The sequence below is a fragment of the Mugil cephalus genome, chromosome 6 (assembly GCF_022458985.1).
Source record: "Mugil cephalus isolate CIBA_MC_2020 chromosome 6, CIBA_Mcephalus_1.1, whole genome shotgun sequence".
NCBI classification, from domain to species: Eukaryota; Metazoa; Chordata; class Actinopteri; order Mugiliformes; family Mugilidae; genus Mugil; species Mugil cephalus.
Window position 1 is genome coordinate 9781648 of NC_061775.1, and position 21666 is coordinate 9803313.

At 39.8% G+C, this 21666-nt stretch overlaps 2 protein-coding genes across 2 annotated transcripts; both read right to left on the bottom strand.

Moving 5' to 3' along the window:
* Nucleotides 1-683: 683 nt before the first annotated feature.
* LOC125009150 (type 1 phosphatidylinositol 4,5-bisphosphate 4-phosphatase-like) lies at nucleotides 684-9785 on the bottom strand. Its single transcript, XM_047586841.1, has 7 exons — nucleotides 9241-9785; nucleotides 6280-6443; nucleotides 5082-5188; nucleotides 4397-4505; nucleotides 2159-2211; nucleotides 1931-2021; nucleotides 684-1493 (listed from the first exon to the last, which is right to left on the bottom strand). The coding sequence occupies exons 1-7, from the start codon at nucleotides 9320-9322 to the stop codon at nucleotides 1350-1352; spliced, it is 750 nt and encodes a 249-aa protein (XP_047442797.1). The 5' UTR covers nucleotides 9323-9785; the 3' UTR covers nucleotides 684-1349.
* A 302-nt stretch (nucleotides 9786-10087) lies between these two features.
* On the bottom strand, nucleotides 10088-20482 carry LOC125009147 (solute carrier family 2, facilitated glucose transporter member 1-like). The gene is made up of 10 exons (XM_047586835.1): nucleotides 20314-20482; nucleotides 18397-18489; nucleotides 16350-16510; nucleotides 16018-16258; nucleotides 14798-14960; nucleotides 14312-14499; nucleotides 13943-14047; nucleotides 13000-13101; nucleotides 12691-12894; nucleotides 10088-12486 (listed from the first exon to the last, which is right to left on the bottom strand). Exons 1-10 carry the CDS (start codon nucleotides 20329-20331, stop codon nucleotides 12280-12282), a joined length of 1482 nt encoding a protein of 493 aa, XP_047442791.1. The 5' UTR covers nucleotides 20332-20482; the 3' UTR covers nucleotides 10088-12279.
* Nucleotides 20483-21666: the final 1184 nt, after the last annotated feature.

The following is a 21666-nucleotide window of genomic DNA, read 5'->3' on the forward strand; positions in this document are numbered from 1 at the left end:
TTGGTGTGGGATTATGTTTATTTGTGTGTGTAAGCTTTTTTTTCTATAACTGAAAATGACATAAATAAAGTTGTTAAAAAAAAAATGATAAAGACTTAGGAGGAGGCCCCGCTCAAATGTCAAGTTTGTGCATGCAACTTGACCTTGGCAAATAAAGTTAGCACAGCGATGCCACCTAGGGAGTGTCATCCTAGATCACAGTGCATTTATAGAATGTTTTTTTTTTGTTTGTTTTTGGTTTGTTTTTTAATATGGAATCTGGCCCAGATTTTCTGGAAATAGCTAAAATGAAACAAGAAAAGTATAATATCATCTTCCTTCCAAATTTTTCAAAAAAGTTTGAAAAATTTGGGCAAAAGTAGCCTTTTTCCATGTGGCATGTAATGTTTTCCCAGCTACTTTTGTGTATAATGCTAATTCTGTAATGTTTTTGATTACACTGTTTATTTTTTATTTTAATTTAATCTCTCATCACAGGGTCTCAATTCAGTAAGTCATGGGCATTGACATGGCTCCATTTCCATACAGCTTCTTGGCAGCCCCAGCCACATCTTCAGCCGTGAGTAGATGTTATGATCCCTTGTGCCGAGATCCCAGGCAAAACACATTTAGTGTCAGTCCACCGACCAGCAGGCTAGCTACATCAGGCTGTAGATATTTAGAGAAGACTTCAGGGCAACAGATACTCTTAAAGTAGTTTTTATTCATTTGTGTTCAATACAAGGTTCAATTATTCATTATACAAAACAAGATCATGTATGTAATTGACAAAAACACAATGTAGCAAATAAAGAAATTTACATACTATTGTTAAGACATAAGAATGAAACATATTAAAAATAAAAACTAGGATCTTTTAGATAGTTTAGAAAATTGCATGTTCAAGAACCAAACCCCAAATTAAATCAAATGTACAGTATTATAGTAAAAAAAAAAAAAAAAAAAACGACATGTGCAAAATTAGGAGTAGCAGAATCATGGATTCTTTAATGTTATATCTACACTTCATTAATATTAAAAATCCCCCTTAAAATGATTCCCTTAATAGCCATTTATTGAAAAAGGGGTTTAAGTGCACATCTTACATAATCCCTAATCCACCATACTAATAAACTACTACATGTCCATAAAGGTTAAAGTTGAAGCTAAAACCAGCCAGGAAAAGTGTTTTCTGCCCTGCTTTGAGCTTTAAAGGCATTTATTTTTTCATTCCAATCTAATCAAATGATCATCACACTGAATTTAAAAGATCTGCTGGCGCATTTTCACAGGGATGACACCAAGACACTTCTTTTTACCATGGGCATTGTTTGTCTCTCATATGGTCTATACCAGACTTCTCTGTAGCGCTAAGTGTAATTTTGTATGGGCTCACTAATTTTAATGCGGACCCAGTAAACAGACCAGCCAAGACTAACTATGCACATGACAATGAGCACCACCCAGGTGATGTAGATAGCCCCATTCTCTCTTGCATCCTGCCAGGTGCAACCCTATATTGGAGACAGAGAGATATCGGCATCATTACTGAACTGTATGCACATTTTCACCCATGTAATACATACTCACATACCAATTTTACAGTTTATGTTTTTCATTAACATGCTTGCTTTTCAAAGATGTGCTCTGAGACGTTTTGCTGGGAAGAAATAACTTGAAGCATAGAAAGCAAAATAATGTAAGACGGATGTTGATCTATTGATCAACATAGATCTGTGCCAAGTTTCATGAAATCTCCCGTCTTTGACCTCCTCACTGTCCAATATTTAAGTGTAACTCTACGCTCTAAGAGTCAGTGGCTTCCCTGGAAATGTTTGCCTTTGGAGTTTTGTGTTGAGATGAGTCGATGAGAGATGTTTAAATGCTTGCATTCACAATACAAAATACAGTTAAATAGAAAGGTTCGTCCATAATGAATATTTTGCCTCACCGCTAGCGTTCCAACGATGCCGGCAAAGAACAAGCCGAGCATGAAAAAGTAAAGAAAGCGTCTCCATGGATACCTGCGTCCAACACAGGAGCTGAAAACAAAACGGAGAGAGACAGTTTTATATTTTTCAGGAATAGAATTTGATAGAAATGTATTTTAAATGTACTATGAACTGAATTTTGGAATAAGAGTGAGGGTGATTCCCAGAGATACACTCGGAGGTCTTACACTTTTCGGCAGTGTGGACACCTCACTCTGAACCTATTTGCCACGTTAGTCCACTGAGAAAAAAAGGGGGAAAAGTGTTAGTCTAATTCACATACAAAACACTATTTTTCATATATATACTGTACACTTTTTAGTAGGGATGTCTGATAATATCGGCCGAAATTATCCTATTTTTGTAATATCTGTTCATATCGTTATCGCTTTTAACACTGATAATGAAAACAGATAACATAATGCCTGGGTTGTGCTGCTGCGTGCTCCTGCTGCTGCTGCTTGTGGGGTCCTGAGACATTTACCGACGCACGATTGATGACCTTATCAAACTGCACCCGGAGGCAAAACAACATTATACAACAAGTAGTTCCAGCCAAGCAATCTGATAAGTCAATAAGACATTTAGAACGTGCTCAAATCTGCATTACAGTACGGCAGATTCATCACTAAAAATATCACTCCGCCATCTCTACATTGTCACGTCCTGAAAATCTATAACATGTAAACAAATACGAATAAGTCCACTGGAATTCAGCTTCAATAAAGTAATACATCTGAATTTACAATTTCAGTTTTCTTTAACAAATATTCTGTTAGACCGCCTTGTTAATGCAGGTGTAACTCATTTGTGTGCAGCACGTCGGAGATCAAACTGTTCAGTGAGCACAGAGAAAATATTTTTACAGACTAATAGCGGACTAATATGGACTGAAGAAGAATATTCTGTTACATAAAAACACGATGCTTATGTTGGAATTTATTCCATCGACCTTTGTTCATACATTTTGACTTTACAACTCTGTGGAGTTACTGGAAATGTTTGGATCGTCAGCTGTTTCCGGTGAGTCCATGATGCGGTGCAGGCTTCAAAATAAATGTGAAACTAGGAGGCCAGTCTGTCTATGGAAAAATATATTTTTTCAGCAGACATATTAGTCACTACAAGACTAAACTAACAAAGCAGTTTAGTGTTTATATATGTGCGCTATTTATTCAGTTTTGGCAACTCCACGATCTCCATAAACCTTGACGGTACTAGAAATAAAATCAATGCATTTTGACTTTTGGACTTTACAACTCTGTGGAGTTACTGGAAATGTTTGGATCATCAGCTGTTGCGGTGAGTCCATGATACGCCGCAAAATTAGGAGGCCAGTCTGTCATATAAACACTAAACTAACAAAGCAGTTTAGTGTTTTTATGTGCGCTATTTATTCGGTTTGGGCAAATCTACGATCTCCATAAACTTACTAGAAACTTACCAAAAAGTACTAGAAAGTTTCTCCGTTTCTAGGTCATTACTTAGGCTCCGGCTACTTGCTGGAGTAAACTGTGTTCCATTACACATAGAAGTCTACTGCTGTGGCTGATTGTTTTCCAGGTATTAGTCAGGCCCCATTTATTTCCATGGAAACGGGAAGCACACTCGCAAAAAACTTTAAATGTTGAGAGCAAATGTCCATCAACTTGAACATATATATATATATAAATTATATATTTAAGTATACGCTTTATTTTGTCGGTAATTGTTGTATAATCGCGATAAAAAAAATTCACAATATTGCTTAACCAAAGTGTAGCTAGTGTGGCTAACAGGTTGCTTTCTCACTAACACTTAGTCTGGTCGAGAAAAAAAGAAACACCTGCATATATGGGTATACCATATCGGCTGATATCGGAATCGAAAATTAAGAATTTGGACGATATTGGCCATCGGATATCGGCAAAAAGTCAATATCGGACATCCCTACTTTTTAGTGTATAAAACACTAAAAAGCTCCAAGTGAGGTATAAAAATGTTTTATATTGACAACTTCTTTCTTAAAAGCTACTGTAAAAGAACTTCTTGCCATCTTGAAAATGAAATGGTGCATTGTGTTGTGACTGTTGATCTTGTTCAACACACACTAGCTGGGTTCACATTGTTTAGAAGCTCCATATAAAAACCTCAGTCAGAATAAACAGGCCAAAACTAATTGAAATTTCATTGGGTTTCACAGGGGTAGAATATTCCTTTTCCCAAACCGATCGTCGTGTAAACGGTGAATCAGAATGAAGTCAGGCTCCGTTCTGTGTCACACGTTCTGATAAAAGTAGTGGTGCATCACACAACATCAGATCGGAATAGATCACCTCACATGTAAAGAGTTGACCTGAAACCTTCAATTGGAATGAGAAAGTCTCCATGTAAACCTGGCTAGTGCTACTTTTATGACACTGGTAACAAGATTGGTGAGTACGTACCACAAATACTTGAGAGCAGTGTCCACAGTTCACTCTGAACCCAGTGGGTTGCAGTGGAGCATTGGCAACACTTCCAAAGCCAATTACGCCAAGCTCAATAATTCGCTTACTGAAAGAGAGAGAGAGAGAGAGAGAGAGAGAGAGAGAGATGATGACAGCCATGACTGTTGAGGTCGTTTCAAGTGTCCCTGAATTCTGAGTGGAATGCTAAAAAAGCAGATGATCATTAAAATGATGACTCTTCCTTCACATTCCTTCCTCTGTTTTCACTTACAGACCTTTTATACGTCACCACGTGTATGCAGGAGTCACCTGCACCACGCGAACATCTGCTCTGATGCAGATGGAGCCAGCCACTACAGAAAATCTGGAAATGATTTGTCTTTTTCACAGAAGGGACCCGCAGACAGTTTGAAAATGCAGCTACTGTACATTCTGTTTGTGAAAGATTGTTTCCATATAGTACTTTTCCACTGTGTGATTTTAATTAACAGTCACATTAATCTTTTACTCTCGGACGTTGTGGCTGCACTGCTTGCTATAGGTCCTCTGCAGATTAAACATTTTCCAACAGTAGGACTTTAAAGCGCTTCCTTTATAGATTCATATATTAAAAAGATTCTTTACTCAAATGCACAAATAAAGCTTTTCTCAACTCACAACTTACACAAACATTTAAACTCACCAGTTGGGACGGGGGCAGGCTACTCTCTGGGATGTCGCCTTGCAGATCAGGAGACAGTTGCAGGGACAGCGTACGTACTTCTTCCCTGCCGGAGGGTTCTTGAGAGGCTGTGTGTGTAGCGGTGGTGAGGCGACAGAGGTTATTGGTCAATACTGACTTCTTTTCAGCATTTATTAAACAGCAAGATTTATTTTAATTGATTTTAGCACAGACAAAATAGCGTGCAATCAATCTTAAATATTGTCATTTATTCGATTAGTCAGTTTGATCTAAGATAGGCTTTTTGAAACCCTAATCCAACATTAAAACCCGGTAAAAATTAATATAAAGTATTTCTAATATCCTACGACCATAAATTATTTTTTGTGCACATTTAGGTTAAAACCTCATTCCAGATCTACTGCAGGATTCCAGCTACAAGAACCAGACGATCTGTTAACATAGAGCGAATGTACAAACTCAGATGCAGCTTGTTCATTTTGATAAAGACCAATGCAATCTGCCAAGAGCTGCAACTTGTTATCTGACAAAGATAAGAGAAGCATGCATTTTATATGCCTTCTTAGCAGTGCAGAGCAGACGAAGGAGAATCTAACTTAAAATGGCCCAAGAGACAAAGCGTGAGTGGAGCTGAGGTGGAAACCTGTGATAGCATCTACCTGGCATTTAAAGCAACCACACAATGATTTATGCTTAGCTATAAAAATGAGAACCACATAAAAAAATCATCTTAACTTATGCTGAGTGGTGTAATTAGAAACCAAACCATGCTTTTTACTTGGCTGTAATATGTTTATTTGTGCTGTAAAGTTGGGCATTTTAACATGGAGGTCAAATGAGGCTGACGGACTACCCACTGGAATTTGATGCCTTCCTCTCGCAATCCAAAGAAATCTTCTTCCACTCTCTTTGGCAGATCTTCTTAGTAGACATATCAAGTCTACAAGTTTTTTTTTTTTTCACTGTGTGATAAATGTCTTAGATCCCAACCAAAGTCTTACGTTGGCTTTAGTTACAGATCTAGAAATATGGGTTTATCTCAATGTTTTCTGACAGTTTTCATGATTCAGGACTCACAGTTTAACATAGGCCTCTAAGGTTAGACTAAAGTTTTTTTTTTGTCCACACATTTGTGCCAATATGTTTAATATTTTAAGAAATTCCTGCAGGAAGTTGGTCGTGAATGGCCGGTACCCACCGTTGCCTCGTTGCATGCTGGACACTTCACAAGGTGCTGGTAGCTCTGAGGGTTCACATTGATGTGGGAATGGCACACGCCACACTTCACCCATGATGAAGCATCTGCTGCCACCGGGGAGTAAGGGGGAGGCAGGTCCTGAAATGGAGGAGCTGAGGCAGCTTCTGAAAAGAGGAAGAGACAGAAACATAGACCGGTGAACACTCGGTTGAAGGTGGGAATATTAAGCACGAGGGGGTGGGTGGGGAACATGGTGAGAAAGACGGAGCTGCTTTATTTTCTTTGTCTATATGTCAGAGCACAATCAAATTTCTCTTCAGATAAAATATCTTGCTTGTCAACAATGGATAGAGGGTTTTCATATGTATTATACGTTAGAAACAACATTTGTGCAGCAAACTTCTCCGCCGTCGTATGCAGCTAATATACCGTACATGAGCATGAAATACTGAGGCAGGAAAGAGAGGTTACGGACGGCTGGTGTATGTCATGTTCTGTTGCTTTTTAACAGGTGAGTTTGCGAAAACAACTTTCTTTCCATCAGCTCCTCGTCCACTAATTAATCCTCTCTGTTCTTCAGTGAGAGATCAACAGAATGGATGTGTGAATCCATGACTTAATAAGTAATAAATCCTGTATGTCTTCAGTATTTTATTTGTATTTTATAATTCCACATTTTCTATGAAAGGCACGGAGAAGGCAGCAGGCGCAAGGCACGAGTACTGAAAACTAATAACCACACGGTGAAATGACCCCCAGTTGACCCGAGAATTTCTATTCCGATAAACACCTCTTACGGGATGTAGGAGTTAACTCCAACTCAAAGACTAAGCTGCAATTAATGAGGCAGCGTGCATGAGATTCTGACTGGAGTCTGGAGTACAGTCCTGGAGTCGAGGTAACGGGACCAACAGTTAATCCCAATCACCATGAATCAGCTGTAAAGCTGGTGACATGGGTCTGACTAGTGCCAACGGTACAGGACACAGTGGAAAAACCAGGGTCATGACGCCTATTCCACCTCTGCAAACCAAACACAACTCAACCAGCGCTCGGTTCAAACTGTTCAGCGAGTGCGATGAACGGTTGTCATGACAATCGAGCTGTTGAAATGTCTCATTACGAGGTCACGAAAAACATGAAAAATCAACTCAAGCGACAAAGCCTGAAAATTACGTGACGGTTCTCGACACTGTTGTCCTTGGCTTTATTTTAAACTTGTGTCCTGCCTCTGTGTTAAATAAAAACTCTAATAATAATAAATGTACAAATGCACACCACTAGATAAAAGCACATATTCATTAATGCACACGCCTGCTAAACTTCAGATTTTCCTTCTTTACATTTCGTTATATTTGTTTTCGTCTTCTTTGTTCATTCTTCAGCTATTTTTTTATTAAATGTTGCACTCTGACTTCTCTGCTATGCCTGGTTTCCCACAATTTTCTGCATTACTAAAATAAATATGATTAAGTTTGATATGAAAATGCTAAACCAAGAGCAAACGTAACTTTTAGTGAACTGGTGTGACTCAGTAGCCAAAGCAAAAAAAAACACATTAAACTTTTTATGACACAGTTGTTTTAATTAGCGATCTTGCTGTGTGTTTGTTTATGCGCTTACCTTCAACAAATTCTAATTACTGTGAAGCAAACTTAACCCAAAGTCAGCTGACCTTGGAAGCAGCACACATGTGTTGGCAAGCTACCCCGAATATTAAAGTGCTTACCACGGATTGAGATTTAGGTAAATCTCTGTGCTTGCCATCAAGTGTACAACAATTGTTGGAAACGTTAAAATGTTATAAAGCTGACATACGCCACCCTAAACCAAACCTTAACCCCGTCAGACATTAAAATTTCTTGGTTTGAGTAAGCGTCTGGGCTTTTCCTGCTGCACGTCAATATGAAATTCACTCCATGAGTCAAAGTGAAAAAGAGGAACCCAGAAAGGAAAAACAATGGCCTCGGATCAACAAATGTATGAAATCACAAACACGCCAAAAACAAACATTTGCTTGGAAAACATACATCAACAGTGGATATACTCCATGCTAATGCTCCAAATGTGGGTTCGGTTCATGGGTGTCACAAAAGGGTGCTACTGTGACAGTCAGTCAGTGCCTTCACATGCACAGCTTGATCGGACTGTGCTCCAAATGCGAATTATTATTATTTTTAATTATAATTATTTCTGAATGCAGGTCCTGGTATGATCCGTAAAGCTTCAACACAATTCATCCATCATAAAAAAAGACTGTGATCAGCGGATGACTGGTATAAACAAGGAGGTCTCGACTCAGTCAGCTGATGTTCAGAGGAATGAGGAACTGCAGGATCAGCGGACAGAGTCAGGGTTTAAAAGCGGTGAGTGACGTTGAATCAGCAGCCTTCCTTTTCTGCGACAAGCGCCGCGTTTTGCATGAAAGAAATGCTACAAAAACTGTGTCGCAGTATCACTCGGACGAAACCGCTTATATCTTGTCAAAAAGGAGTTTTTTTGTCACAGTCCGTCAAACTCGGCTTGTGCCGTATGTTTTACTATCTTAGCATTTGTTGCATCACTGTTGTTGTTCTTGTTGAATAGAAAACAATAACGGTGTATTTTATTTAGCGAAAACTTTCTCAGAACCAGGGTAAGCCCCAACTCTGTAGATTTACAGTAGATACCTTCACATTATATCTAGAAGCTACACGACTTAAATGCGCAGTTATTTTACGGTGTAGTTTTTTTTTTTGTTTTTTTTGACGCGTTAGCATAAACGACTTAAGTAATGTTCGGTACAAAACGCTTATAATAACCTACGTACACGTCAAAGAAGCACAACTTTCCTCGGTTCAACAAAACTTTGCAGATTTGTTATGGCACGTCTGTACATAACAACAGCCCACTCGTGTCAGACGACCTTCGTGTAACTTTCTTTTTTTTTTTTTTTTTTTGTAACTTAACACGATTACAGACCTGGACTCCCGTCCGCCTCCGAGGCGACTCCATCGACAGCCCCGCCACCGGACAGAAGGGGGGCTTTCTCCGCGTCAGCCATGTCCGTCTGGACCACAACAACAGCTGCGTCCGAATGTGTGGTATCACAAGACAAAGACAAACATCAGGAAGCGACACCCGAGCCTGTCATGTCATGTGAGCCTGACTCAAGTCAGTCAGGACCTGCTCGCTAGCGCCACCGCCTGGTCGGAGCTGCGCACGTCCAGCTGCGCTCACGACGCAAAGCTCAAAACTTTCAATGGCCACGAGACACCAGGAAGTACAGCAGTAATTAACCCTAACTCCCCCCCAATGATTACTGAAACATGAGGTTTAACAAACAGCATAATATCATTGAATACTGAACAGACCAGGGGGTGGTAAGGATCATTGCCAGTCCTTTTAATAATCAAATAAAATTAACAGCTTGAGAGTTTTTGTAGCGCTGTTGACTTGTATATATGAAAATTTTCCGAGGATAATTAGGAGTTGTATGATGTTATTGTCCATCTAACTGAAAGTAAAATGTAGCATCACATCAAACACAGTAAGATGTACAGCATTACCCATTTAAAACCTTCCATATTATTCCAAAATTGTTTTAAATGTTGACAATGATAAAACAAGTGAAATATTGTCTCCTTCTCTACAAGAATAGTCTTTATTTGACTTAAATCTCTCCAAGACCTCCTTAGCAGGATCAACTTGGTGTAACACTGTGGGTATTTTCTTTCACTTATTATTAATGCAGTATTTATTTAATATACTACAGTTTTTCCCCCCTTGTAAGTTGTTAATGATTGATGACAAGAAGGATCTTGATGCATAGACTGTAGTATAATTCAATGTATTTTTGATGTGTCTAATAGCTACAGCAGTGAAGTATAAAGTACGAAGGAGCAAAAAAAACAAACAAAAAAATTGTCAAGGAAACAGCAACATAAATTGTAACACTGCAATGCAATCCATGTCATTGTTTTAAGTAATAGTAACAAGTTAACATAATACATACAATACATAATACAATAAATAAGTTATCATACCAGAGGACATTCAGTCTACACATAATTAAATACTGTCATTTATGTTTTTTATTCTTCCTTTTAGAAACATTTTAGTAACAAGGGAATTTTGTAGTTAGCAACATCAGTTGACCAATAAATTAATTAAGAGGTTTTTAATATACCATATACACATACATACATAAATACATATATACAAGTTGCTTTTAAGATCTTAGACATAAAGAGCTTTCCTCTTTAGATTCAGTGCCTTGCAAAAAAAATGCGTAATTACAAATGTTCATCTCATTCATTCATACAAACCAAACCAAACCAATTTACATCCGGCCAGTCCAAGTGTCCAAATACAAGGTTCCTTCCACTGCAGTAAAGTGACCGTTACAACTAATATTCATTTCCATTTTAAATTTTGGCTGAACTTATTCTCTGGTAAAATTATATTGGTCCTCCTGTACAATCAAGCAGTTTAATTACATCACATTTATGAAATAACTCAGGTGGAATGTATAGTAGGAAAAAAAATATATTTCTCATGTTGTAGATCCTCCAAAGTAGACTTTCATTCCATCTGAAAGGAGTTTGGATGGTTTGGAGAAAATCATTAAAGAAAACTTTGAACTTTGACTCTAGTAGGTGCGATAATCTAAAGAGGCAAAAAAAAAAAAAAAAAAAAGAAAGAAAGAAAGAAAGAAAGTTGTCTCATCATCAGTCTACACACTAACATGTGTTAGAAATACTCAAATGGATCCTGGGCTTGTTATATTATTTATTTTCTAACACATTTTACAGCACATTTGTAGGACACAACAATGTCTTGAAGTACAAATACAACATAGTCCATTCATTCCATAAAAACAAAATAATATATCCATATTGTGGAGACATGAATGAATGAGTGAGTGAATGAATGAATGAATGGACCCTATGTAAATATTCACATAAGAATGCAATAAATATAGAAATGTAATTGTGAAAATACTAGGAGGGACGCTGACTTCATTTGGATCAATTGTCATTCAATTCAAAAGTTCATACACATATTGGCTAAATATATGTGGTTACTCTAGTTCAGTGACTATATAACCCATCTATAAAAAACAGTAAATTACACATTCACAAAGTAAATCAATTCATAACTTAACCAAGTATTTATTCATTCCGGCTGTTTGTTTAGGTAAAGGAAAACAAACCATGTAAGTTGAAGGTGATTGTATGCCAATGTGATATGAAACTGTTTTAATGTGGAGTCCCAGTAAAGGTTGGGAGATTTGCTCCGCCACATAAATACTGTAAAGATACACTCAGCATGTGCAAACTGTGAGGGTGGTGAAAATGAACCTTGCATCATTCAGTCTGAGCGTGGTGGTGTGTCAAAAAATACAAATCTGGAAAAGTCAAAACATCAAGTTTTCGTCAAATGTGGCACAATTTATATAAATTGGCAAAAGATGAATGTGTGTTGAATGTGGCATTTCTGCTTCATGTATCGCTGTGAGGGAGGTTAGTCTCCTCTTCACCACACAGCAGGGTCGTATAAAGAAAGCTCACACAGTGCCACCACCAATTGAACCTGGAATTGGAATACCCTGCAGCACTTTTTTTTTTTTTTAAAAGATCTTTTTTTCTTATTATGCCTATATAAATATTAAATCATAACTATGCCTCTAAAACTTGATTTTAGTCTATGAATTCTAATTGTTCAAATCCTTACATACACGGACTTACTTCCATGAAGCATTTTCAGATCTTTGAAAAGTGAGTGTGGACGATTGATTTACATGGACGGGGTCGGACTGAGTCCACAGTAACGAACAGCAATGTCCTCTGTCGTGTCACTCTGCTTTATATTGCAGTCTGCGTAAAGACTAAACCTCTTACAGTCTGTGGTACTGACCCTAACATTAGTTGATGGAATACTTGATGAGAATAGTGTTTTACAAGTGTATCCCACGTGTAACGTGTAGGAACTAGAGTGTGTGTGAGCATGGTGATGGCTTTAAAGGTCCGGGTCATCCCCCCTGAGGGTGTTGAACTCTTCGGCGGCCGAGTACTTCCCAGCACCGTGACCAGCTGGCTGGCGGAAACTCGCCGCAATCTCGTCAAAGGTGCGACCCTTGGTTTCCGGGACCTTGAAGTAGGTGAAGACGAAGAAGCCGAGCAGCAGGATGGTGAAGATGATGAAGACATAGGGTCCACAGAGGAGCTGCATCAAAGGCAAAAGCTTAGTTCATATGAAGTATATATGCAGGGCAGCAGTCAACAGTATGGGACTTCTGGACTGTAGATAAAATCATAATGCCACTAGTTGCCGTTGTCCTCAGTGATGAATCATTTGTATTGATGAGTATGCAACCAGAAACAGGGGATGCAATGTGTGAAAGATACTTTTGAATGAAAGCTGTCTTACCTCAACATACTGGAAGCACATGCCCACTAAGAAATTGGCGGACCAGTTGGAGAAACCAGCAACTGCAATGGCAGCAGGTCGGGGCCCCTGGCTGAAGAGCTCGGCCACTATGAACCATGGGATGGGGCCAGGGCCAATTTCAAAAAACGCTACAAAACTGAAGACGGCCACAATGCTGATGTAGGACATCCAACTGAACTGCTCCTGAGAACGCAGAAAACGCCACAGACCATTACATTATTTAATAATAAAAAAAGCTTTAAAAAAACAAAACAAAAACAGATGAATTTGGAAAACGCAAAGGCTTACCGACAGCGCCATGGCAACAGTCAGGAAAATAGCTGAAATTGCCATTCCCATCAAACCAATTAGGTGAAGGGGTCTCCTGCCCGCTCGCTCCACCACAAACAACTGCAGAGAAGTGTTACACAATTACACATTGTGAGCACCCTCATATCACAATGCATTTATGAGGCATTACAAAACGCTTCATAAATGTTTCTAATCTTCTATTACAATTTATAACAACTTTATTAAAGGAAGCTCCTGTCAAATTTCTCATGAATGGCGTGTGTCTGTAATTGCAATGCAACGCAATCGTTGCTGTTGTGGTTATAGTGAGACTCTTCTGTCCATCCCCACATAAAGCCCAGCCAAACGATTTAAGTGGCTTAGTAGATGTTTTCAGGTCATCAATTTCCAATGGAGTCACTTCAGACCCAGTGACTACCCAATAATTTTGGTAGGCAGTGGAAGGCCTAACTGACATTGACACTGTGACATTGCTGCAGTTTGACAATAAGTGCATTATCCTCACATAACCCCCTATTTAAATTTCATTACTCATTTTGAAATGTCCCTTTTTTCCTCTTTGAAAACAGCAACATGATAATTGCCCTCTCACAGAAATCAGATATGTTCCTGCCCCAGCAATCGATCAAAAAAAAAAATGTATATTTGACAAAAGCATCTTAGCGCAAGCCTTCCCAAACCCATTCGGACTTCATTGCAGCACGTGCATTTTGAAAGCAAACATCATCCAAAGGTACATCAATACTCCAGGACTGTTTGCTGACTAGACTACATTCAGTCTACAACAGTGAGCCACTGTCAGCTAACCCAACAGTGTGACTGAACGAAGTAGAAAAATCTTATCTTTTTCATGCCACTACTTTATAAACCTTACAAATGGTTACAGGTTAGTATCTCAAAATACCCCGGAGGCTTTTTAAATAGCTACTTTGTGACTTACAGACACTACTGTGAAAGCAGTGTTGACAACTCCTGCACCAATGGTTGCGTAGACGGGTTGGGACACACCAGCTCGCTCAAAGATCCCGGTGGAGTAGTAAAACACCTGCAGAGGACAGCATACAGAGGGAGCAATTGCTTTACTTTTATACTGGTGTTTCTCTCAACATGAAAGACTTGAGTGGCAATACTACATTAGAACCACAAGTTAATAATTAGTTTGGAAATGAGTTCATAAATTCAAACAGCGTTACTGGAACTTTTTGTCATTCGTTTGCCTTTTTGTGCACCTCGGGTAGCATGATTTAATACATAATAATGAGTAAATCCTTTTGCACACTAGAGCTGAACCTTTGCTCGTTTGACTCACAGCGTTGATACCAGACAGCTGCTGAGACAGCTGCAGCATGATGGCAACAAAGATGGGCTGGCGGTACATGGAGGAGCGGAACAGCTCGGGGATGGTCACCTTCTTCTCCCTCATCATCTTCTGGCTCTCCTCCTTCATCTCCTGCATGTCCTCACTCACGTCATCGGTGCCACGCAGCTTCATCAACACTGGAAGACAGAGGTCCAAGTTTGGACGGTGATTATTAGACCTGCACTTAGAAGGATATGTTTGAGCAACCGGTTATTGAGCTAGCGACCTTTCTAGCAGCCACGGGTGTCACTTCAGTTTACTACAGATACACAATGAATCATCGTTGCATTTGGTCTTTATGTCATGTACCTGTACCTGTATCTGTCTGGCTACCTGCATCTTTTATCTGCCATGCTCCTGTTAACCTGTGTCTTTGTAATGATAGGTGTGCCATTTTGCCTGGTTCTCCTGGCACCTCATGTGTGCGTATCTCACCACTGTGTGCTTTGCTCTCCTCATTGCAGTTGATAAGGAGGTATCGGGGGCTCTCTGGACAGAGAGGCAGCAGGATACACTGCAGAACAGCTGGGAGCACGGTAAAGCTCAACAGGAGAGGCCACAGAGAGGCATTCCCCATGATGGATTCAATCCCAAAAATCTATAAACACGTAGAGAACAAATACATGGAGTGTTATATTCTTTAAAGGTCAAACTCCTCTGCAATCGTTTCTGACAGACTTTTTAATACTATTATTATAATTCACTGTTAGGCTGTAATAATTTCTTTGTTGTATTTTTTTTCTCAATAATTCTCTCTTAGAAAGTGCAACATGTTCCATCTAAATCCTGCTACCTTTATTAAACTTACGTGCATAATATGCATTTTAACATGTTCAACACAGCCAAATGCATCCTTATAAACATGTTGTGTAGCCATGTGTTATTTAGATGACAAATAATCTATAGAATATAAACAATAACCTGAATGAAACTGTACTCTGGCTAAGATGTGTCGTTCAATCCCATTCAAGCTCTGGGCATGTTTGTGGCCTAAAGAACAGAATTAGAATGTAAATAATTTCATAGAAACAAAATATGAAACATGTCTGAAGCAGTATGTAATTAGATATAATTTCATACATTATAAATATATCATATGTTATTAAAAATAAAGTATTACACGTCCTGCCGATTTAAATTAATCAGCTTGACTCCTGCCTTTGTTCCAGAACAGGACAGAAACTAGACTAATGTCTTTACAGGACTCACTATCCCAATAACGTAAGGGCAGAGTTGTGGCTTTGAATTAGCACATTAAAACCTTAATAACATTATGACTGGATTAGTGTGCGCATGCCAACGACCCAAAGTTTCCAGGGTATCAACGTCTTTGGCAACTACTGCAAGCACAGGCCGAAACACCATCGAAGCAGAGGCTTCAGGTGAATCAGGCATCGAGCCTCGCTGATGTAGCTCAACATTTTTATCAGCCTTTATCGCTCCTGCGCATTAAGCAAACAGCAATGGAACTTGAATAAATTTTACGTGTAGTAAACGAGCAGCCCTAAAATATGGGATCATCGGTTTTACTGAGTACTCAGTAGAATCAACTGTGAAGCTTCAGCTTATACTGTCATACACTGTGGATATTTAATGTCTGTATAATGTCTGAAGATGGGGCAGGAAGGGGGCATTCAAGGTTCAAAGATTGTCACCTGTGCCATGAGAATACCAATGACTACACCAAGCTGGTGCAGCGTTCCTAATGCTCCGCGCAGAGAGGTGGGTGAGATTTCCTCCACATACATGGGCACAAAGCCGGTGGAGAGTCCAGAGTAGAGGCCGACAACGAAACGTCCGACGATGAGCATCTCAAAGGAAACGGCCAGCTTGGAGAAGCCCATGAATGCAGCAGAGATGAAGGCGAGCACGTTGGCCATGAGCATGGAGTTCTTCCTTTAGAGATCACGTGCAGGAAGTGGTACCGTTAACAGCCTAAAATGTGTTGTTCAAAAAATGCTGCTGAAGGTCATGAGAGGAGTCGCACCTGCCGAAGCGGTTGACGAAGAGGCCGACGGAGAAGGAGCCGAACATTCCTCCCACGGAGAAGATGGCCACGGAGAGCGACCATAGAGCTGTTAGAGTGCCCTGAGGGATGGGCTCTGAATACCTGTCGCTCCATGTCTCGTTGTAGAACCTCTCGATGATCTGGAGCACAAAACGACATTCGGCACGTTCTGTTTATGAGATTAACAATGACAGACTAAGAATGTTTCTGTATAGACATTACAACTCATATAGACTTTGGTTGTCCTGTGATTTGCCCTTCAGTATGACCAACCACACTATTTTTAATGTTAACTGAACACAACACAAACACAGAGGGAGACTGTACTGTGTGTAAAACGAGTCAATAATGCGATATTAGTGAAATACACCAGGGACTGATTATGCAGGTAGGTAATGGGTGACTTGTGTGGCATGCACACACAAACACACATTATATATACACACACAAAGAAATAAAGAAACAAATGAACACAAGAGAGATTCATTTCAGAGAATAGGGAATAAAATATTACTTTGAAACAACTGCATAATAATGCAACGTGATGTCCAGGTGTAGATTGTTACATGCTGTGTGTAAAAAAGACCCCAAGAATGGACAAAATCCTTTTACTGAAGAACCAGACCAAGTCTTCTCCTGTCTTATTAGCTGACAAATCTGTTTTGACAGTGGGAGTCAGGTTTCTGGGAACAAGCCTGCCTTTATTCTTATCTTAGTACTAATGAATAGTTTCAGACAATTGTTCCAAGTCAATGCACCTGGCAGCCTGGTGCAAACTAGACTGAAGGCAATAATACATTAGGTTATTCGGTTTTGTAGTGGCCATGTGTTAGGGATCAAAGAAAGAAAGATTTCCTCATACTGGGTCATCACATGCATTTCTGCAGCTACGACGGCTACCAACTTGTAGCCCTGAGCAGCTTAAAACTTAATGCCTCCAATAAACTGCTGTATTATGTCATTAACCTGCTACCCTGTCATTTCACATTTCTGTCAGGCCACCGTCAAACAAAACTGACAGGCTCAGAAGCTTGTCGCAGAGATTTAAGTTAGCAGGCACAAACCTTCATCCCAGGGAAAGAGATCTCCTCTCACTTCTTTTACTCGCCCCCTTTATAATAATGGGCATCATGTGTGGGTAATGAATGTGTCAGCAGTAATTGGAGCAAGGTACGTTTTCCTTTGTGCACTTGGCTTGCCTAAAAAATATTGATATTTATAGTGATATCTATAGATGGTGCACTATTTTGCACTTTTCACACATTTCACAAGTTTCATTCATTCAACCACTGAAAGGCCATTGACTGTCTACCCACTAAATCCCAGTTATGAGAAGCACTGAAAGGATCCCTGGTAGCCTTTATTTGTCCTTTTTGTTCCTGCAGATTTTGCCTCTTGAGAAACATTCAGATTGGGTCAGTGGAGGATGTGGGGCCACAAACAGCTGTTGTGACTTTGCCAATAATGTCCCTGTTTAAATTTAGAGAGATGTGGATCTAGCTTTACCTTCCAGTAACATAAGTGTTTATTAAGTTGTTCATTTACCTCACATTTCCCGCTCTTTGTTCTGATAAAGCAGAACAGTGACAGCTCATTTTTGAACTGAAATTATATTGTGATGGACCGCCACGTGCCTGATGCATGGATGTACTGATGTGTACGAACTCATACGTACCGATGGAAAACATTTTACAAATGGATCACATTTAACAAGATGTGAGTGTTTTTGTCGAGGTGCACTGAGGCAAAATGTATTTTTTTATTAAAATCTATATAGATGTATAAAATCTGTTCACTACATGAAACTGAGAGTAGACTAAACTGTAACAATATAGAGCAAAGTGCTGGCAGTAGACACCTGTACTGTCTACCGAACAGAAGTAAATCACTGTCACTGAAACAAAAATACAACAGATACAACGACAGCTACAGCAGAAGACAAATTGCAAATATCTTTACACATCTGTGGTAATATTTTACAGAAGAGCATTTCTTTCTTTTCTTGCTCACACAACAGAATACTCACACTTTGCGGAGCGTTGATGACACCAGTGTTGTAGCCAAACTGAAGAGAGCCAATCACAGCTGTCCCCACAGCCATCATCAGGTGGGGTGTCACCTGTTGTTACGACAGACAGAAAATGAAATGGACGACTGCTTAAGTGGACTCAGGACAAGGAGACAAACGGCGTCGGGGTTCCACTGCTGGAGGCTGAAAGTTTGTTGTTATCATGGGACATGTGAGTCAAGAAACTGATGAAAACAGTGTCAACAAATTAATAAAAATAATTAAAACTCCAAACCACAACTGACAAGTGTGTGTGGCTAAGTCAGTTGTCACTGTTGTGCCCCAAACTGATGAGCAGCTCACTGACCTGTCCACTGGTACCTTGCAGGTTTACAACTCTCCCTCATTTTTCCCTCCAGGGTTCAGCTTCCCCAGCCCTGTGACGAGTCTGTCATTCTGTGACTGCTCAGTCCTCAGAGGGACTCCGGCTCCGGGGTCAGACTGAGACCAACTTTAGCGCCATGCCAGCTGTCTGCCTTGCCTTTGGGCTGTCCATTAGAGCCATTTCTACTTCAGCTTTCAAACCATTCTCCTGAGCAACTTTGCCTGTCTGATCGGCATCTGGGCTGCTCTCCAGAGGAGTCCCGCCAAGTCCGTCCTTGAGTCCGTCCACCTGACTGTCCTATTTCATGTCCATTTAAAGTGGGTCTTGTCTCCAGGTTCTACAGCAACCAGTCCATCTCCTGAGATCTCCAGTTAAACCTGTTCTTCAGCCGTTACACCCTCTACTCTGAGCTCCTTTGTTTTTATATTGCTGTGCTAATTCTGCTATACATTTCCTCGACAAATTCCAAGCACAAAAACTGTGCAGACACACATATTGGTCAGAACAATCTGCAGTACCGCATCAGTAAGGATGTTTTTACAATAAGGAATTTAAATTGCTCTACTCTCTCTCTCTGGCTCTGTCCCGAGTAAAAATGGTGATTTTTGGATAGATAACAGTATCAGAGTGGTTATGTTCTGACAGGAAGGTTTGAAAAACTTATCAATTATCCTCTTAATTTTTTGCAGCAGCACTTTATATGTTAAACCTGTAAAACATCATCACACAATTGCAGTGAACAATGTGCCCCTTCTCCCTGGTGGGCTTTTTACTAGTCTGTGCCCACGGGCCTCTTGTTTCACTGCTCATGATTAACCACAAAAAATTATTTAAAATCACCTACATTAACCCTGTGTCTGAGTTCATACATCTCTCACACAGATTGAGTAGACGGGCCATGTTGCTGACTGAGAGTGAAGGGCCCAAGAGGTTCAAAGTGCCTGTGGCAAATACACCCACACACAGATGTCTGTGATGGTCGATACACTCCCAGACCTACACCACACGCTGAATCACACTGAACTTGAACATGGTGGTGAGTTCACACTGGACAGAAACAAAATGAAGTGTTCTCAGTTCAAGACAACACATTTTCACATAGCACATGTGCTTCTCTACGTTTCATTTCCCACAATGGGAAAAAATAATAATTGCAGATTGACTTATAAGGAGTAATTGATTAGTAATTTTACGTAAGGAAATACTGCAGATACTCTTAGTCTTAGTGATACTCTGTGGTCACTAAGACTAAGAGCACATTATACTTTATGAGGTATTGCTATAATTAGAATGTATTCCATTATTATAATATTATACTGCAGACCTGGGACACAGTCAAATACACTAATGGGTGCTGTCCATGGTGCTGAATGCTGGCCAAAGGTGACAGCGTGTGTGTGTGTGTGTGTGCGTGCGTGTGCATGTGTCTGTATGTGTGTGTGTAGCAGGTGCTGTTATCACATCCACTATTTTCAGCAGACTATTCCTTCCTTTTATTTGTCACAACCAATCACTTTCAAACTCATCTCAATTGAAAACACAGCCATTACCTTTCCGATGCACTCCATGGCGGCTCACAAATTCCAGCCTTAACTTCCAGACTATGAAAAAGGAAAAAAAAAAAGGAAAAAAAATCTGTCCGCTTAGTAATCCGTCATGACACTGCCTGCACTATCATATAGCCCAACATCAATGTAAACAAATGTTGCTCAGCTTGTGACTCCATTCACCTGTTGCAGTAAGCAGCTTAGTGACGTCAGCACTAAGTGGATCTGAACGAGCCTTTAGAGGAGCTCTAGAAACACTGCACTGATTGGCTGAGAGTAAAACACAGCAATATTCACAGTTTGATAATCCTGGTTTAAGACATATGAAGCATGAATAGTATACTAAAGAAAAAAATTTGATTTGGGTGTGTTATGGCCCTTTAGTTAACGTTGTAAGCCTCCTCTCATCTGTGGTCCTGGCCCCACCACCCTGCCCAGCGTTCATAGCTTACAGTTATCCATTCCTACCGAACCGTACTGTAAAACACCTAATGACTCCTAATGTACTGTACATTGTGCAAGCCTATTCACCTGTGATATAATGATTGTTAGTGGCAAAGTTTTCAGCCTCTGTGTTTCTACCAGATCTTACAACAGTATCTTTATGAGCACTCTACACCCACTAAGTTCTATAATTAACAATTAATAAGTTGCATGAACACTTTGTCAAGATGTATGCAACATGTATCATCTTACATACATCAACAACCTCTCTTCTGTCCCAGCTCCATCTGTCTTTTTGTCCATCTCTCATACTGCTTCAAGTAGCAGGGACCCTCTGAGTGAGCTGGGTTCTGCTCATGGTTTCTCTCCATTAAAACTATGTGCTTTAGACAAATATAAATGATAAAAAAGAAAATAAATCCATTTAAATTGTGACTCAAAGCCCCTCTAATCAGTATGGCTACTATATTGGTTCACAACACGAAGAACTTCAGGTGATCTTCTCTAACATACTTGCAGTTAAGGAAAGAATCCGCAGATAGGTAATGATGGATTTTGGTTTCCCCCAAGTCCAGGGAGAAAAATTGAAGAACTGAAAAAAGCTGCCTACTCTTGGAAATCACAGTGATGGGAGCAGAGGTTACATGCTTGAAACTACACTATTAAAAGAGGCTATGAAGCTCAGTTTAGCTGAGTGGGGTTCTCTGTGTCACCTCTGGCTTTACAGCTACTCACTTATGGAGAAAGATCACTTTCTGGCAGCTCTAATCCAGAACTCACTGCACACAAAGAGTGCATTACCAGTGTGTGCGTAAACGTCATTGCGATTAATGTAGCATTTCGAGGTATCCAATCTAGTTCACAGACATTTTCAAGGGAAATTGTCATTTTGCAAATTTTTTCTTCTTCAAG